Source organism: Cladophialophora yegresii (genome assembly GCF_000585515.1).
Source record: "Cladophialophora yegresii CBS 114405 chromosome Unknown aczIN-supercont1.6, whole genome shotgun sequence".
NCBI classification, from domain to species: domain Eukaryota; kingdom Fungi; phylum Ascomycota; class Eurotiomycetes; order Chaetothyriales; family Herpotrichiellaceae; genus Cladophialophora; species Cladophialophora yegresii.
Window position 1 is genome coordinate 540,206 of NW_006913050.1, and position 13,517 is coordinate 553,722.

Consider the following 13,517-nt stretch of genomic DNA (forward strand, 5'->3'; position numbering starts at 1 on the left):
GGAACACGGTTCGCAAGGGCAGAAATCTTGGTTCTTTCCTCAACGACCTGGAAGTTGTGCCTCAAGACAAAATCTCCCGCTTCTGGACACTCTCTTCTGTAAGCATTAACCAGAGAAGAGACGTCCTTCTCTCGCGGGCATTTGATCCACAGGGCGTCTGGCTGACCGAATGGGCCATCGGGCGACTTGTCGTAGTGGAGTATGGCGACAAATACGACGCCCGGCTTCAGCTCATCCTGTGGCCTAAGCGTCCGCAACTTCTCGGAAAACTCACTGGGAATGTTAGCGTGGAACAAGAGCATCGGAGCGGCCAAGTTTCTTACAACGGCGTCACCATGTCAGCACAGAACCGTTGCAGGAGCTCAATGGGGCGCCTGCGGACTCCCAACGGCTGTACGAGTACGTTTGTCAACTGGTATTGGCCAGCACAGGGTGGAAAGGCTGTTCTGACGGGAGACAAGAAGTCGATTGGAGGAGACGCGTTGGAGCAAACAAACCCGCGTTCTTTGTGGTTGCGCTACGTCATGGCGCGTAGCGTTGCGCGTTATTGGTCGCGTGCTGGCTAAACCCGATAAACTCGCCAAGCGCGGCCCGAGAGCTGGCTCTAAACCTCAAATGGATTTCGACCCACGAACCCCACATCCCAGTGACATTCCTACCGTGCCTCGCGTGCATAATTCAAGCGAGCAATTCCGCGAGCTTCATCTTTTGGAGGATTTGCCAGGATACGCTTCCACATTTGGCCACAGCGTCCCGACACCACGGCGGTCCGGCATCCCTTTTTAGTGTCCAGCTGTGTCTCTGACGGTTGATCTTCGGGTTGTGAGATCATCCTCATCGCGGCGTGTTCTTGAATGGTCTCTCATGGCGCTTTTACCGCAACTTATCGGGCGCTGAGCATCACATGAGAAATTCGAACGGCTGGGTTGCCTCATTTGCACTACAACCTAGGATTCCACCTTCAGAGTGTGAGCTTGGCCGCTGCTCAGCACCCATGTACGAAGTTCATGGGTTCTCTTAAGTGAGGATCACGGTCACGATTTTCATTCCCTCAAATCTCTCTTGACTTTCACCACTTTTGAGTTTTGGCCATAAAGGGTACCAACATGCGGATCAACAATTCTTCGTCGGGCGGCAGCTCTACGCTTGTTCTTGAGATGCCATCGAGGTCTCAGCAGCCAAACCATTCAGAGAAAGACGTGCCTGTGTTCGAAGATGTCTCCGCCGGAGCCTTGCCGTCCCCGACGACTGCTACGCCTCGATTGCAGAAATGGAATTCACCTCGCATCAATATGTGGCGGTGTCTAGCGACCTTCTACTCCTTTATCATTCTCGGGGCTAACGACGCCGCATATGGCGCCTTGATCCCGTACCTCGAAACATACTACCATGTCAACTACACAGTCATCAGTCTTGTTTTTCTGTCGCCCGTTGTCGGCTACAGTCTGTCGGCTTTATTGAACAATCATATTCATACTGTGTATGGGCAAAGAGGGGTTGCGATCCTCATGAGCGTGTCGCATATCTGCGCTTACAGTAAGTTTATTGACTTCGAAACGCGGCATCAGCTGACCTTGACTCGTAGCTGCCATCTCTGTTCACCCTCCTTATCCTGTCCTGGTGATAGTGTTCATCCTCGCCGGGTTCGGCAACGGCTTAGGCGACAGTGGGTGGTACGTTCAGATCCCCCACTTCCTTTTCTGCAGACAAGGGCTGAAATTAATGCCAGGAATGCTTGGATTGGCGACATGGCCAATGCAAATGAAGTGCTTGGTTTCCTGCATGGCTTCTACGGACTCGGTGCGGCTCTGTCGCCTCTGATAGCAACAACGCTGGTGACAAAAGCGAACTGGCAGTGGTACGAATTTTATTACCTCATGATTGGCGCAGCAGTTCTCGAGCTTGTTCTTCTTGTCAGCACGTTTTGGAAAGCGGATGCTCAAGCCTATCATACTGAACACCCTCGGACTGCTGATGACACCGACTCCTCGGGCTCGAGCACTCCAGCCGGTATCGAAGCGAACAGCGACAGCGAACCAACGGCCAAGAAACAAGGTATCTTTGGCAGAATGTCTCCGTTCGGAAAGAGAGCAAAGCGCAAGAGCCAGACAGCTGAAGCGGTCAAGAACAGAGTGACTATTCTCGCCTCGGTATTCTTACTTATTTATGTTGGAATTGAGGTTAGTATTGGTGGCTGGATTGTGACTTTCATGCTCCGTGTCAGAAACGGGAAACCCTTTGCTTCCGGTCTCACGTCCATGGGATTCTGGCTCGGGATTACCGTTGGTCGGCTTGTCCTTGGCTTCGTCACAGCTCGACTCTTCAAGAGCGAGAAACACGCCGTGGCCACCTATCTTGTTTGCAGCGTCGCGTTGCAATTGCTGTTCTGGCTCATACCGAATTTTGTGGTTAGTGCAGTGATGGTTGGGTTCTTGGGATTCTTCCTGGCACCACTATTTCCTGCCGCGGTTGTGGCACTCACAAAGCTGCTTCCGAAGCGGCTGCACGTTGCCGCTGTGGGGTTTGCAGCCGCTTTTGGTGCGAGTGGTGCCTGCGTTCTGCCGTTTGCTGTCGGTGCAATCGCCAATGCGGCAGGAGTCAAGGTGTTACAGCCCATCATACTGGCAGCGCTAGTGCTATGTTTGGGTGTGTGGCTGTTGATCCCCACGCTGCCGAAACAGAGGATGGCATGATTAATCCTGGATAATGGGCGCCTGTCTTGCCGGCGACTACGAATCAAGGTGTTGAGGTATGCCAAATCAGCTCGATCGAAAAGTAATGTTCAATCTGGTGGAAGCAAGGCTGAATAGAGCGCGACACGCTTCCGACTCGTCTGTCTAATGCAATTGCCCGACACCGAAACTCCTGCTCGGGAGGCTATCCTGCTAGACAGCTGCGAAGCAGCAGTTCCAGCATGAGAATGGACAACGAGAGGGGAGGATATATCTAAAGTATATATGCTCGTCTCAAAGGGATGCCCATATACTATTGTCGTGCAACGCGGGGCTTTTCAAGGTTAGCTGCAGATCTCCGAAGCAGGGATCTCATGCAAGTCACCGCATGGCACCGACGGTCATCCAGCACAAATGAATACGAGGCAAGCTCTATTCTAAGCCGACTCTCACGGCAAAGAGATATGAGTACGGCGGCAGAAGCTCAGCTATTCTTAATGGGCATGGCGATGTGACCCAATCTTAGTTGAAAAGGGGCCCTCCAGGGGCCCAATGAAACAAGTGGAGGCGAGGGTCCAGGCGAAGGGCGGTCCACGGCTAAACCGCAACAGGGCAGAATGGAGCAAGGGACACACGAGACTCTTCGATCGGGGCTTCGCTTGATTGAAACCTGGCGATTCTGGCTGCCCTTCTCTTACCCTCCTTGTTCAGCACGCCCAGCTCCTTTTCTCAACGACAACCCTTCACGCCGTCTTCTGCCATCATTCTGGGCCAGGCGACCGACAAGCAACGACCATGATTACGAGCGCGCATCCATCTTTACCTGCCAGATAGACTAGATCTGCAGTTTCTTGGATTACTCGCCTGGCGGATATCTCGAAGCCCTGTCGCGTCTGGAACGCGCGCTTCGCCACTGGACAGGCTGTCTTGATCTGTGGCTGGTGCCTCGACAATTATTTCGACATCAACTCCTATCGCCAGGATTGACAGTATCCTTTAATCAACCACTCCGCACGTCCACCGATGCGGTCGCCCGGAGCAATGTTCACTCCAAAGCATGCGCCGTTAAAGGAGGGCCGCTCTCTTCCCGGCTTACCATATGCTGGGCCGCCACGACGGAATCTCCGGTCACGCCAAGGAGCTTTCGCGATACTAATTCTAATATGCATACCTATAATATACCTATTCATGTCGAGCGCTCCCACCTCATCAATACAACCACAGATAGTACCTGCTGGCCAAACAGATAAGGGGTCAATACCAATTTCCGATAATCTGTTCCACGCACCCCAAAATGAGGTCCCCAATCAATGGCGACAACCACAACAACCACAACAGCCCCAGCGTCTTCCGCCGAACCAAGCATCCAACGAGCACAATGAAGGACGGTTTGAAGTCCCTCCTGCAGAAGCGTCAACCCTGCGGCCCGACTCTGCCGGTCAAAATCTGAATTCCGCGCCGCAAAGGCCAAGAGGCCCTTCGAAAGCGGATTTTCAAGACGAACCTTCCATCGCACCGAGCGACGATGACACGGCTGCACAACCCAAGCCTTACTCCAACAACGCCAAAGGATCCGGCCTCTCCGGCTCCCCCCGGTTCCTGTCGAACCCGAGTTCATTCTCTGAGCGGCCCAAATTCGAAAAGGCGCTCGCTCGCGTCATCAGCTTGCTCCCCGGCGAGATGGAAGGCAGGGACTTACTGCGGCCTGTGGAAGGCACGGGCAAGGAGAAACTCCGCGAGATGGGCCTCCGCGTGCGGGAGTACAAGAAGTTCTTCGAAGCGTGGGAGAACCTCCACCTCACGTTCGACGAGGAGGGCGGCAGTTACGTGCGCGACGACGTGATACAGTACCTGAGGCATCACCAGCATCAACCCGTGGACGACGAATTCGGCGAGACATCCCTCGCGCAGACGATCCACTCGTACGAAGCATACCGCTACTTCCTGGTCAAGTTCGGTCAGCTGCTCTTCCCTTGGACGGCCCCATATTTCCCGGACCACATGACCCTGCACTCGCACTTTAAAAAGGGCGGCCGCGGCATCGTGCTCACCGCCGGCGACGACCAAGCGCCCTTTTTGTTGACCATCATCCCCACGTTCCGCAATCTCGGCTGCGACCTGCCCATCGAGATCATGTACCTGGGCGACTCGGACCTGTCCGAGGACTACCGCTCCGACCTGGAGAGCCTGGACGGCGTCATCACGCGCGACATCGCGCAGATGGTCAACGACGAAGGCTGGAAACTCGCGGGCTGGGCGGCCAAGCCGTTCGCGATCCTGTACTCGAGCTTCCGCGAGGTCATCTTCATCGACGCGGACAGCCTGTTCTTCGTCAACCCGGCGACGCTGTTCGAGGACCCTGCCTACCAGAAGAGTGGGGCCCTGTTCTTCCGTGACCGCCTGATCATGCCGGAGAACAAGAAGCGCTGGCTGCAGCAGATCCTCCCCAAGCCCATCTCGCGCCAAGTCAAGCAGAGCCGCATGTGGACAGGCGATAGCGGGCACATGCAGGAATCCGGCGTCATCGTCGTGGACAAGTGGCGCCACTTCATCGCCCTCTTGTTCGTCACGCGCATGAACGGGCCCGACCGGGACGGCAACAAGGATGAGGGGAGGGTCGGTGTCTACGACATGGTGTATGGTATGTGTCATCGTCGCTCTATCCCTCACCCCCATCTCCATGACGCGCTAACAGCTCTCTCCACAGGCGACAAAGAAACCTTCTGGCTCGGCTGGGAACTGGTCGGCGACCAAGACTACACCTTCCACCAAGGCGACGCCGGCACCATGGGCACGGTGCAAGACCCCGAGCCCGACACGTTCAAACCGAAACTCGTCAAGAAGAAACGCCCCGTGCTTGACGAGGACGGCCAGCCCAGACTGGACGACGCGGGCCAGGAAATCCTCGAGGACTACGAAGTCGTCGTCGACGAGGACCCGGAGGCTACTTCTTCGCCCGAGCAGTACGCCAACCGGCCCGAGCCGTCCAACTACACGATCTGCGCGCCCCAATTACTACATCTCGACTTGGACGGCAAACCGCTGTGGTTCAACGGGTGGCTGCTTGACAACAAGTTCGCGGACAAGAAGCAGAAGCGGTTCGGCAAGTTCGAGCACTATCTCATCGAGCCGCGGGACGTGCGCGAGCCGGGGGCCTGGCAGCTGGAGGAGAGCAACATGTGCTGCTTGACCACGGATGCGGAGCTCAAGCGCGATTTCACGGCCCAGGAGAAGGACGTCTTGAACATGATGATCGGTCAGGCCAAGGAGGTGGGGGTTGCCTCGTGACCGTGACCGTGACCGTGATGGCGTCGTATTGTGTCATCTCTTTGATCTTTCTGAACTGGAGTCAAACAGAACGGCATTCAAATGAAGGAAATGTTATTTGGATTGATCGGTTTGGAATGGATAGAAAAGCTGAGTGCAAGGACGAGGACTATTCCCTTGTTCAAGCATATTATTCAGTACCCTTGAGGCTTGGCGGAAGATTAGACCAAGGCGTCACGGTGTTTTGGTGGTAGAGGCTATTTGGTTGTACTGGACTGTGTTGGCACACCCATGATGTGCGGCTAGACATGTAGGGTTGCTCTGCGCTTGGCCGCGGGTGCATTCTTCGGAGGCGTGTCTTGAAAATATTTCAGAAAGTGCGCGTTATTTCCTTCCCCTTGTGCGGTCGCACTGGCCATGTTTGCTGCAGTGTGTAAATTACAATCACTGGTTGGATTCTGTCCTCGAATGCAGTGAGTCCATGAACCGGGTCGTCGTGTTGGAAAACAATCGAAAGAAAGCGAAACCAGGATAAATCAGACAGGACAGAACGAGGAGCAGCGTGCTGGCTGGCAACAACGGATGCGAACCACGGGAAACGGTCGTTCCGGACACAGATGATCCCGATGGTGATAAAGGCGAGAATTGGGAGGCTGAGTATAGAAGCTGAGCTGCCGTGCAGCGTCAAGATCCTTAATCGGCACGACGAGGATCGTGCCATAGGAAATAGCCTGCACTTGTCACTCCGGCTAGATTACGGAGTATAGGAACCGATAATCAATCTCCTGGGACAGGCTTCCCTGACAGGCTCCTTACATAGACCGTCTCAACGCGCTAATGTTACACTTTCTTTTCACGCCGCCGGGTTCCTCTCCGAAGCATGCTCAAACACCGGAACGCCATGCAATCGCACTCGATAAAGACACGTATACTCCGCGCCGTAATTCTCAGTAACCCTCACCACGAAATTCTGCGCCGCATACGCCAATGTGTCTTGATTCACATCCAGCGGGAAAGCTTGGACGTGACTCGCCTCGCTCGAGGCATCATATTCCATCTGTCCGACCAATGCGTATGTCGGGCCGATTGGACTTCCGCCTTCGCTCTGCATCTGTCGTATATTCAAAGACTTCCATTCCCGACTATCGAGATGTCCGAAGTCGGCCCAGAGCTCAATGACCCTGGGGGTCGATCCAGGTAGAAGCGATCCCCCACTAGGGTAATTCTCCACCACAACCTCAGTCGGATAAATCAGTTCTGTGACCGTGACTCCTAACCGCATCGTGTCTGCCTGGTCAAGCTCCGTGTCCGCACCTGGTGCAGAAGAAGCGCACCAACAATCACCCACGTCTTGCCACGGTGATAGTGCTGTGATGGGTGGCTTGGACACATATCCCGCGGCGAAGAAAACACGGAGCAGGACTCGCTGAACGAATGCCAGAGGCCTTTGCATTGTGGGCGAGGTAAGTCGTGGTTCAAGCATTGCTCCGTTATTCGGGGCGAGGTAGTTGATTTTGGGAATGACTGGAGAGGCCACATCGCCGGATGACGGATTTGACCGGCCACCACCCAGTTTCAGGTTGGCGACGTGATTTGAGAGTTCGGAGTGTTGTTTTCTCAGAGCGTCAATGCCTTTATCCACTGCTGCATGCTGTGAGTCGACTTTGTCATTGATCCGTGTCTCGAGATCCCGTAGCTGGTGGTTGATCTGGTTGATCGCTACGGAGAGCTTGGACAAGTCATCTCCACCGCCAAGCGTGAAGTTGAGAGGTGCACGACCTGGGCTTCGAGCACAAGTCCCACAATACCTCTGTAGCATTTGGCCTGGCAGAGAAGTGGGAAGTGGATTGCACACGTAGGTATTGTAGACGTAACAGAATGAAAGGCTGGCGGCCCCGATGAAGAGAAGCGTGAAAAGCAGAGTCGTCATGATCGATATTAAAGGTGAATTTGGAAGGTTTCTGATGGACTCGCCAATAGCTGTCCAGAGCCGTTGCAACCAAGACTGTATTGAGGATGCAAATCCGAAGGAAGCGCGGCGTGCGCGCTGAGTTCTCTCTTTGAGTGCTCTCGAGATCGTCACTGAAAAAGGCTCTTGTGGTTGTCGTATTGTGATATTTGGTTTCCGAAGACCACGCTCGTAGTTATAGCTATGGTCGAACATACCGCTCGGAAAGCTTGATGGGTCTGTTCCTTTGTCGGAGGCGTTATCAGGAGTGCTCCGAGCAGGACTCTCCTCTTCGTGTTCTACTTCCTGTTCGTCCTCCTGATCTTCTTCTGCTATACCGTTCAGCTGAGGACTGTCGACCGAGCTAGCCCAGGCAGCAACACGCTGGCTTCGGGACTGTTCACGTTCGTCACTCGCGACCGAGCCTTCCTGGGATGGCTCCCGTGATGCTCTCCGACGAGCGCGTTCCTCCCGAGCGTCTTTCTGGAGATTCGCCCGAGTTTCCTCGATATGATGCTGAAGATGTTGCTCGGCCTGGTCCACCCCAGCATCAATGGTTTCCGCCATTTGTAGAAGATTCATGCGGCTTCGCGCTATCAGCTGAGTCGGCAGAACGGGTGCCTTCGTTGATCCATAGGCGTAAGACTGTTGGATTTGCACTTCGGGAAGTCTAGGATTATTGACATCGCCATTGGCTATACTCGGTTGCTGTGACGCGCCCCGATTGGACCTTCGCGGGATTGCATCCTCTGGTTCTAGGGCACTGCTTGCTCGTGTTGGTCGCTTCGCTGGCGTTGCGCCGCGCACCGGAGTGGCGCTTGAAGCTCGTGCGGTAGATCGACGAGGCGCCATGTTCTCTCTATTTTGTCGCCTGCGCATCAAGAAGCTCTGAGATGAGACTCGATGACCTGGGTAGAGGGCCAAACAGCAGTATCCAAAAGTGGCTCCAGATTGGTCATTGAGGAATGAGGTTTTGGTGAGGTCACGAGGAGGAGCAGTTGCCGATCTGCTGCTCCATTTGGCAGAGACCGGTATAGAAAAGTTCCCAGCAAGGCCGTCGAGTGAATGCCTTCAGGAGCAAGGCTGATCAAGGTGAGTTCCCCTCCCAGTGTTGCGCCAAAAGTGTGGCGGCTGTGTGGTTGTGCTCGAGTCGGTGAGGGTTCTGTGACAATGCTGTAAGATCTGGTGGAGGTGGCTAGGAGTCCCGGGCTGCCGCTGCTAGGAATCGTGTGAAGAATCGCGACAGATTCGGGAATCACTCGATATCGACGCCAGCAGAAGATACAAGCAGTACAATACACGATTGAATCTAGTGGTGTTTGAACTGGTTGTGAATTTCTTCTCTGTTGTGTCTTTGTTTGGGGCGCGTCAAAGGTCAGGCCGCTTTCGACATTCCAGAAAGAGGCTTATTACGTAAGCCATCTTCGGCTAAGTTGCCAATCAATGATCCACCAAGTACTGTAACAACACCCATGAACCACTCAATCAACCGCCTCTCCTGGCCTACGAGGCGTGATATATATCGGCCACGTTAAGATCGATTCTCCCTCATCACTCATAGTTCCCCCGGTATAGCGAACAGGCGCTTCAGACTCCTTGGGCAGCTCATGCTCTGATAGCTGCCTTCGCTGCTGAATACCTGATTCTACATATAAACAAATTGCATTCCTACCAGTTCCAGTGCATGTAACGATTGCTTGTCCTTCGAACAACGTGCGCCGAGCGAGCAGCTAATGAAGGGACTACAGGTTTGACAAGAGATCAAATTCAGGACAGTCCGACCTCGCTTCGGCGATTGCTCATAGTCACAAACTCGGCTCTCTGGAAGCAGGACGATGTCTGCAGCCAGGTATTGTGATGTACAGACTCTTCCTGCGTGCTCATTTGCAGGTAAACTTCAGCATTTGGCTAAAAGACAGGTCATTCACGCAGCCCATCGTGTATTTGTGTATGTAACATCGCGGCCGAGATGCTTGCGCTACACGTGAATCATAGTGACTTAAGAGCTTGACCGAGAGCACGAGGGGATTATGGAAGAAGCACCAGGAAGTGATAGAAGCTCGACCTTCGCAGAGGAAGTTTGCTACTGTGGACGAGCAACTGTTCACGCCGCGGCACGCAGGGCAACTTAGCCGAGACTCTCTTGGATGACGTCATCGCCAATTGTGCCAGACGCGCTTTGCTTCGGCACGGTCCCCGCAGGCTCATAGTCCAGGCAGCGATTTGTAGCACGTCGCCTGACGGTCACCTGTCGCCAGAATATCTGACCTTCTTCTATTCAACCGGGCCATTTCTGTAACCGAGTCCTACATCCATCATGGCGCCCACTTCAAGCACCGTATTGAGCGCAGACTCCATACTTGATTACATGGTCAAGAGCCTCCGGACCCCACCCTCGGACGCTGAACAGACGGCCCTCATTAAGGACCCATACGCGGCCATCGCGCTCTTCTCACATGCTTGTATGCTTGCTGTCGGCTTCCGTCTAATCGGCCTAGGAGAAGATCACAAGATAGGTAGGACCACTGTTGAAGGTCCTGTGTTGTCAACATACTCATATCCAGTAGATGCGCAATCGGACCCCCAGGACACTCAGCCCTTGCCCGCAGAATGGGACCAGTTTTCCTCCTACGCCTTTCGCTATGCGCACTCGCAGTCTTCGATGGAATATCTTGTCAAAGTGAACAGACTTGGAAGTAAGGCTGTTATACTTGGGGTTGGCTTGGGCGACGACAAGACAGCCTCGTTAGAGGTCAAAGCCAACGACTACATCTCCGAAGGATCCATAGAGGAGGCATCGAGCAGCTCAGAAAAGGTCTCTGCACTACGAAACGTCTTCATCTCGAACGGCCGAATCACAGATCTGGCGTCACTGTTTAGGCTGAACATTATTCAGAAATTGGCGCCTGGCATTCACAAGGCGGGCTACGAAGATTCAACATCAAGTGTGGAGCAGCCACGACAACGTGATGAAACTCGGCCACCCGACCGCGATCCTTTGCGAGATGACCATCCTCCTCCGGCACGCCCTTATCCCTTCGACGACCCTTTAGCCGTACCTCGAAGACCTCACCCGTCAGCAGATTTCCCGCCACCTGGTTTTGAAGATGAATATGAGCTCAACAGGCCGCCGAGAGGGATGCTACCTGGGCAACAACCTTTCGGCAACATCGGGGAAAGAGATCTGTATCCGCCCGGACTCGGTCCTCATGACCCTCTACGAATCGGACCTGGAGGCGGTGGTTTCCGTGGCGGTGGTGGTATGCATCCGACCTTTGACGACCCTCTGTTTGGTGGTCAAGGAGGACAAACGCCGTACGATCCTCGAGCTCCTCCCGGTGCACGTTATGATCCTATTGGACCTGGAGATGGGCCACCAAACCTTCGAGGAGGACCACGCTTCCCTGGGGGTGGTGGCGGTGGTTCTGGGGGCAATCCATTTGGAGGCTTCGGAAGTGGCGACTTCATCTAATGTGTGTCCAACAAGGATGAGAGCATGGCGATGGCAGTAAATGAGTGGACGAGGAACGAAAACTAGACACCCTGACCCTTGAAGGCCTGCATTGAAAGACGAAAAAGAAGCCTGCTAGGGACTTTATACGGTCTTCTTCTTTCCTACCCCCCTACCTTCTCCGTAACTCGTAGGAACACTTGCTGTCGCTCCCAGGGAGAAGAAGAGAGTAGAAGGAGCGGTGGCCGGCAGATTAAAAAGCAATAATTTGCCTCTTGGCGGTGGTTGTGGTTGTCCCTATTGGGCTAGGCGGTGATTAGGTACATACAGGATTCAAGTTCAGCAGGAGGTATGTCATGGCCCGCATGAACACAATCTATCACCAACACTCACCCTAACAGCCAGTTTTCCAGACACTCAGCTCAGCTTAAACTCACCTGATATCAATTTGCCTGGAGTGCGCGCACGAACGCTCCTCTTTCAGTCGACTGCGCCGTGACGAGTTTCGAAATTGCGACCATAACAGCCATCCCACCTTAGCACACGACACCTTGACCGCTCGTCGAACCTCCTGTTCTCACCTCGGTCCAAAGTCGCGATTTGCAAACAAGAACGCCTTGATCCAGTGCATGCTGGGACATGGACTCAAAAATGGATGTTGACGTCGGCAAGCCGGCCCAGCCTCATGGCCTGTCTCCCGCTACAGATGCCCAATCAATACCAACGTTGGACGGCTGGATAGAGAGCTTGATGGACTGCAAACAATTGTCAGAGGCTGATGTGTCGAGGCTTTGCGATAGGGTGAGCAACCCCAAAGGACCACAAGACACAGTCGGGTTAACTGCAAGCGCAGGCAAGAGAAGTTCTTCAGGAGGAGTCAAATGTACAGCCAGTGGTAAGTCAACCGTCGTGGTTGTGGTTCATTTCTCTAACAAGTCTTCAGAAATGCCCTGTCACAGTCTGCGGTGACATCCACGGGCAGTTCCACGACCTGATGGAACTGTTTCGCATTGGCGGGCCGAATCCTGACACGAACTACCTCTTTATGGGTGCGTCAAGACAATCATTTCGAAGCTGTACGGACTGACGATGAGTTACAGGTGATTATGTGGACCGTGGCTACTACTCGGTCGAGACCGTGACTCTGCTCGTCGCCCTCAAGATCCGCTACCCTCAAAGAATCACCATTCTCCGTGGAAACCACGAATCCCGACAGATCACCCAAGTCTACGGCTTCTACGATGAATGCCTGAGGAAATATGGCAACGCCAACGTCTGGAAGTACTTCACAGACCTCTTCGACTACCTGCCTCTCACAGCCTTGATCGACAACCAAATCTTCTGCCTCCACGGCGGCCTCTCCCCTAGCATTGACACGCTCGACAACATCCGCTCTCTGGACAGAATTCAAGAAGTGCCGCATGAAGGACCCATGTGTGACTTGCTATGGTCTGACCCTGACGACCGGTGTGGATGGGGAATCAGCCCCAGAGGTGCAGGGTACACCTTTGGTCAGGACATCTCCGAGGCTTTCAACCACAACAATGGGTTGACACTCGTGGCCCGAGCCCATCAGTTGGTCATGGAGGGCTACAATTGGAGTCAAGATCGAAACGTGGTGACCATTTTCAGTGCGCCCAACTACTGCTACAGATGCGGTAATCAGGCGGCCATCATGGAGATTGACGAGCATCTGAAATATACCTTGTACGTTTCTCCCTTGCTACATTTCGTTGCGGATACTGACAAATCATTCTTCAGCTTGCAATTCGACCCATGTCCCAGGGCTGGGGAGCCTATGGTCAGCCGCAGGACGCCAGACTACTTCCTCTAAATGCGGACGGGCCTCTACAAGACCCAAGCCACGTGAATGAAAGGAAGCGTCGAACGAGCATGATGAGCGTTCCGAATGAACCAGACAGGCATTGTGGTGCCTTCCAGAGGCACACTGGAGCACAGAAGAAGAGAAAAGGATGTTCAATAGACATACACCACCATTTGCATGTGCAGGCAAGTGGTGCCAGATGCCCTTGGTTGCTGTCACTGCCAGCGCAGTGGCTGCTGTGTACTAGAAAAAAAGAGATAATGAAAGTGAAAAGTGAGAAAGCACGTGTGCCCGCAGCCATTGTTGAGCCGTCCAGATGCGATCTCTGTTGGCCCATAGGGTTTCCGTTTTCCG

At 53.9% G+C, this 13,517-nt stretch overlaps 5 protein-coding genes across 5 annotated transcripts; 4 read left to right on the top strand and 1 right to left on the bottom strand.

Annotated features, from left to right (window-relative positions):
- Positions 1 to 1,106: 1,106 nt before the first annotated feature.
- A1O7_08195 (uncharacterized protein) lies at positions 1,107 to 2,693 on the top strand (the record flags this gene model as incomplete). The annotated part of the gene is made up of 3 exons (XM_007762189.1): positions 1,107 to 1,536; positions 1,586 to 1,673; positions 1,730 to 2,693. 3 exons carry the CDS (start codon positions 1,107 to 1,109, stop codon positions 2,691 to 2,693), a joined length of 1,482 nt encoding a protein of 493 aa, XP_007760379.1.
- A 1,167-nt stretch (positions 2,694 to 3,860) lies between these two features.
- On the top strand, positions 3,861 to 5,960 carry A1O7_08196 (uncharacterized protein; the record flags this gene model as incomplete). Its single annotated transcript, XM_007762190.1, has 2 exons — positions 3,861 to 5,313; positions 5,380 to 5,960. The coding sequence occupies 2 exons, from the start codon at positions 3,861 to 3,863 to the stop codon at positions 5,958 to 5,960; spliced, it is 2,034 nt and encodes a 677-aa protein (XP_007760380.1).
- Positions 5,961 to 6,792: 832 nt separating this feature from the next.
- On the bottom strand, positions 6,793 to 8,739 carry A1O7_08197 (uncharacterized protein; the record flags this gene model as incomplete). Its single annotated transcript, XM_007762191.1, has 1 exon — positions 6,793 to 8,739. One exon carries the CDS (start codon positions 8,737 to 8,739, stop codon positions 6,793 to 6,795), a length of 1,947 nt encoding a protein of 648 aa, XP_007760381.1.
- Positions 8,740 to 10,204: 1,465 nt separating this feature from the next.
- On the top strand, positions 10,205 to 11,359 carry A1O7_08198 (uncharacterized protein; the record flags this gene model as incomplete). The annotated part of the gene is made up of 2 exons (XM_007762192.1): positions 10,205 to 10,403; positions 10,455 to 11,359. 2 exons carry the CDS (start codon positions 10,205 to 10,207, stop codon positions 11,357 to 11,359), a joined length of 1,104 nt encoding a protein of 367 aa, XP_007760382.1.
- A 630-nt stretch (positions 11,360 to 11,989) lies between these two features.
- On the top strand, positions 11,990 to 13,172 carry A1O7_08199 (serine/threonine-protein phosphatase PP2A catalytic subunit; the record flags this gene model as incomplete). Its single annotated transcript, XM_007762193.1, has 5 exons — positions 11,990 to 12,139; positions 12,192 to 12,233; positions 12,282 to 12,387; positions 12,439 to 13,045; positions 13,100 to 13,172. The coding sequence occupies 5 exons, from the start codon at positions 11,990 to 11,992 to the stop codon at positions 13,170 to 13,172; spliced, it is 978 nt and encodes a 325-aa protein (XP_007760383.1).
- Positions 13,173 to 13,517: the final 345 nt, after the last annotated feature.